Source organism: Hordeum vulgare, chromosome 5H (assembly GCF_904849725.1).
Source record: "Hordeum vulgare subsp. vulgare chromosome 5H, MorexV3_pseudomolecules_assembly, whole genome shotgun sequence".
NCBI lineage: Eukaryota > Viridiplantae > Streptophyta > Magnoliopsida > Poales > Poaceae > Hordeum > Hordeum vulgare.
In genome coordinates, this window is record NC_058522.1 from 196,205,801 (window position 1) to 196,210,983 (window position 5,183).

Below are 5,183 nucleotides of genomic sequence, written 5' to 3' on the forward strand. Positions count from 1 at the left end.
GTAAGAAGTAGGGGCTAATATGTCCAAGTGACGCCCAGTTACCGGTCAAACACCCTTGACTAGACGAAACCGGCACGGAGGGGGATTTCTATAAGGGAAACACACGAGAGAGGGGTATTTTTGAGCATACCCGAAAATTAGGGGCATATGCCAGGTGGTGGTTCAAGTTAGGGGAAAAATGGAAATGTCCCATTTAATATTCCCTTTATATTCGACAAGAAGCAAGGGGGACCTTGATACTAAGCAGACATTCACAAAAGGTTACCTTCTCTTCTCTAGTAAGAGCGTAGCTAGCAGGACCTTGATACTGCTTTGGATGCATGCCATCTTTTTCGTTCATACATTTATGGTCCTCTTGTGCCTCTGGTGTATCTTTTGTCATCCCATACATGCCCAAGAAGCCTAGCAGGTTCATGCAAAGATTCTTCGTCACGTGCATCACATCGATTGCACAGCGGACCTCTAGGTTTGTCCAATAAGGTAGGTCCAGAATATAGATTTCTCTTCCACATGTGTGTGTGTCCGTGAGTGTCATTCGGAACAGACTGTCTGTCAGGACCCTTTCCAAAGATTGCTTTTAAATCCTTGGTCATATCAAATTTAGCATCACCTGTACGGAGGACATGCTTCTTCCTGGTGATCCGCCTCACCTTTGAAATGCTTGCCTTTCTTTCTTAAGGGATGCCTACTCTCAAGAAATCGACGATGTCCCATGTACACATTTTTCTTACATATGTCCAAATATATACTTTCAGTCTCATCTAAACAGTGCGTGCATACAACGCTTGTTTGTCTGTCCTGAAAGATTACTAAGAGCAGGACAATCATTGATGGTTACAAACAGCAACGCTTGTAGGTCAAATTCCTCCTATTTGTGCTCATCCCACACACGTACACCTTTGATATTCCACAACTGTAAAAGTTCTTCAGCTAATGGTCTTAGGTACACATCAATCTCGTTGTCGGGTTTCTTAGAGTCTTGGATGAGCACTGACATCATAATGACCTTTCTCTTCATGCACAACAAAGGAGGAAGGTTATAGATACATGGAGTCAGAGGCCACGTGCTATGATTGCTACTCTGCTCCACGAAAGGATTAATTCCATCTGCACTTAAACCAAACCATAAGTTCCTCGCGCCATCTACAAACTCTAGCCACTTTCTCTCGATTTTTCTCCACTCCGTCCCATCAGCGGGTACTCTCAACATCCTATATTTCTTACGGTCTTCTTTGTGCCATTGCAACAACTTGGCATGCTCTTTTTTTCTGAACAAACATTTAAACCATGGTATCATAGGAGCATATCACATCACCATGGCGAGGACCATCTTACTGAGGTGCTCGTCCTCAACATCACCAAGGTCATCTCGTGTGATCTTATACCACAATGCACCGCATACCGGCCATGCGTTCAAATTCTCGTACTCCTCACCGCGATAGAGGATGCAGTCATTAGGGCATGCATGTATGTTCGTCACCACTAATCCTAGAGGGTAGATAACCTTCTTTGCGTCGTACGTAGTGTCAGGCAATTTTTTATCCTTTGAAAGCTTCTTCTTCATTATTTTCAGTAGATTTTCAAATCCCTTGTCAGATAAACCATTCTCCGCCTTCCATTGCAGCGATTCCAGTGTGGTACTAATCTTTGTGTTGCCATCTTCGCAATTTGGACACAGCCCTTTTTGTGATCCTTTAACATGCGGTTGAACTTCCACTTTTCCCTTTCAATTTCGCATTCTCTCTGTGCATCAACAATGACCCGACGAAGATCACCATCAGCACGCACATCTGGTGCCTCTTGATCTTCAGCTTCCCCCGTTGCAGTATCACTATATTCAGAGGACATATGATAGTTGTCATCTTCCTCTTCTTCTTCATTGTCTTCCATCATAACTCCTATTTCTACGTGCTTGTTAACAACTTTAGTGGGGCATGAAACCGAACTTAAGCAGGTGGAAGTGTATCGTTTTCGAGGAAGATTAATCCCACATATTCCCACAGACAATACATGGACAATACATAAAACCATTCTGATTGTTTGCCGCACCCACATCGATAAAATTATGCAGGCCCGTAATGTACTCGGAAGTGCGTCGGTCACCGTACATCCATTGCCGATTCATCTACGTGTATTATATAATTAAGTATATCAAAAACCCTTACAGAACATCATGAATAGAGAAATGATCAAATTAATACAAGTTCATCATCACATTAAAACCAAACAACAGTAGTCATCAAATGTTATTACTACAAAACTAAATACATAAAGTTCATACATAGTTATCATAGAACAACATACATCGCTCTAGATCATTTAATTAAAACATACATTGAAACTAACATAGAACATATATCTCTCTAGAGCATTTGAAATGAGCTAAACTAGCAGTGGAAGATGAAAGAATGAAGTTGCTAACCTTTTTAGAACACTTGAATAGTTGGTGCACCGACAAACCTAGACAAATCTTGGAAAAATGGAGTTTGGAGGTCAAGCTTGGAGGAAGAACAGAAGAGAAAGCTTACTAAGTGTGCCCCGGCATTTCATCGAACACCTAATATGCATAGAAAGTGAGAACAGAATACAACATACACCTCCCACCACCTACAACAAAAAATCAGAGGAGGCCACGCGGGCTGGGCGTATATATAGGAATCTTTTTAGTCTTGGTTGGTGTTTAGAACCGAGACTGAAGAATGACATTTAGTCCTGGTTACTAACACCAACCGGGACAAAAGGGGCTACGTGAGGAGCGAGGAGCTTTAGTCCGGGTTGGTGTCCGGAACCGGGACTAAAGGTCCTAGCCGAACCGAGACTGATGTCTGCCGAGGCCCGGCCGGCGTCCAGGCCGCTCGAACCGTGACTAATACTTTCATTAATCTCTATTGATAGCACGACGGGGGCTATTGCCCTTGTTTGACGAGAACCAAAGCCCTGATTTTTACTACTGACAATATTACTTCATCGAGGTGACGACCACAACGTGGACCTGCTCTGTCACCTTGGTTGGACTGGAGGCTTCGTCATCATTTCATGGACGCCCTATCGGGAGAAATCTGTGCCATTGGCTCTCGGTGAAACGCGGCCGCAAGTTATGATGTCAGCCATCATGAGGCCAGCAACGTTCCCACGGATGGATCAGGTGCAGGAATTTTCTCGTCTTTTGTTTTACACGGTGCACATAAACATGGGGAATTGCAATTGTGCATTAAAAAGGGGGTGACGACTGGCGCGATGGACGGACAGCCAGCCATTGAGCCATCCAAACCTCCACCCCACACCTCATATCTCCTTGTGCCACCCATTCAAATATGAGTCCAGTGGTCTCAACGAAGCAGAGAGGATAGCTAGCATCTTGAGCTTGAGGTCAGTGGCAAGCAAGGAACGAAGGAAGAACAACAAGAAGAAGAAAGGACATGGCATCTGCTACTCTCCTCAAGTCCTCCTTCCTCCCCAAGAAGGCCGAATGGGGCGTCGCGCGTCAGGTCGCCGCCCCCAGGGTGTCCATGGTCGTTCGCGCCGGCGCCTACGACGATGAGCTCGTCAAGACAGCGGTACGTACGCTGCAGCTTCTCGCCGTCCGAATTATAATTGACTCATGGACTGGGCTGACATGCTGTTGGTTTGCACGCACATGCAGAAAACCATCGCGTCGCCGGGGCGCGGCATCCTGGCCATGGACGAGTCCAACGCCACCTGCGGGAAGCGCCTCGACTCGATCGGCCTGGAGAACACGGAGGCCAACCGGCAGGCGTTCCGCACGCTGCTGGTCTCCGTACCTGGCCTCGGCAACCACATTTCCGGCGCCATCCTCTTCGAGGAGACGCTCTACCAGTCCACCGTCGACGGCAAGAAGATTGTCGACATCCTGGCAGAGCAGGGCATCGTGCCCGGGATCAAGGTGGACAAGGGCCTCGTGCCGCTCACCGGCTCCAACGACGAGTCTTGGTGTCAGGGCCTCGACGGCCTCGCCTCCCGGGAGGCCGCCTACTACCAGCAGGGCGCCCGCTTCGCCAAGTGGCGCACCGTGGTCAGCATCCCCAACGGCCCCTCCGAGCTCGCCGTCAAGGAGGCCGCCTGGGGCCTCGCCCGCTACGCCGCCATCTCGCAGGACAACGGCCTGGTGCCCATAGTGGAGCCGGAGATCCTGCTGGACGGGGAGCACGGCATCGGGCGCACCTTCGAGGTGGCGCAGAAGGTGTGGGCCGAGACATTCTACCAGATGTCCCAGAACAACGTCATGTTCGAGGGCATCCTGCTCAAACCCAGCATGGTCACCCCTGGCGCTGAGTGCAAGGACAGGGCCACGCCGGAGCAGGTGGCCGACTACACCCTCAAGCTCCTCAGCCGCCGCGTGCCGCCCGCCGTCCCGGGCATCATGTTCCTGTCGGGAGGGCAGTCCGAGGTGGAGGCCACGCTCAACCTCAACGCCATGAACCAGGGGCCCAACCCGTGGCACGTCTCCTTCTCCTACGCCAGGGCGCTGCAGAACACGTGCCTCAAGACGTGGGGTGGCCGGCCGGAGAACGTCAAGGCGGCGCAGGAGGCGCTGTTGCTGCGTGCCAAGGCCAACTCGCTCGCGCAGCTCGGAAAGTACACCAGCGACGGCGAGGCTGCCGAGGCCAAAGAGGGCATGTTCGTCAAAAACTACAGCTATTAATCGAACCATTCCAATCAACACTACTACGTACGTTCGTTACCAAGCAGAAAGATGCATGATATATCGATCGAGCTGGGAGCCTGAACCTGAGATGATGATTACTGTATTTTCTAGATCCTTTTTTACACGTTAATTTGCCTCTCGATATGCACTTTACTGCTCCAGTAGATTATTCTAAAGCTACTTTTACGTGTGTGATCCATGGATTTGCATGGTTACTGCAAAATTTTGGTACTTGTCCCTAAAGACAAATATAATAAGATATAGTTAGCATACTATAAAGATTAAAGTATTATGTTTTTATTAAGTTGGATGAAAGGGAAGAAAAGAGAGAAGAGAAGCGGGCTACAGATTAACAGTCGGCTGTAGCACGAGCTTTAAGAAACATTATGAGGATATAACACTAGTGGAAAACGGGCCTTTGGCCTGGACCCTTTAGTCCCGGCCTCCCTCTGAGCCAGGACTAAAGGCCCGGCCACGTCGCCCCAAATCGCAATGCCGCCCACGAGGCTTTGGTCCC

General features: G+C 48.9%; 1 protein-coding gene across 1 annotated transcript; it reads left to right on the forward strand.

Annotated features, from left to right (window-relative positions):
• Positions 1-3,234: 3,234 nt before the first annotated feature.
• LOC123397733 (fructose-bisphosphate aldolase, chloroplastic-like) lies at positions 3,235-4,889 on the forward strand. Its single transcript, XM_045092268.1, has 2 exons — positions 3,235-3,557; positions 3,644-4,889. Exons 1-2 carry the CDS (start codon positions 3,420-3,422, stop codon positions 4,661-4,663), a joined length of 1,158 nt encoding a protein of 385 aa, XP_044948203.1. The 5' UTR covers positions 3,235-3,419; the 3' UTR covers positions 4,664-4,889.
• The last annotated feature ends 294 nt before the right edge of the window (positions 4,890-5,183 follow it).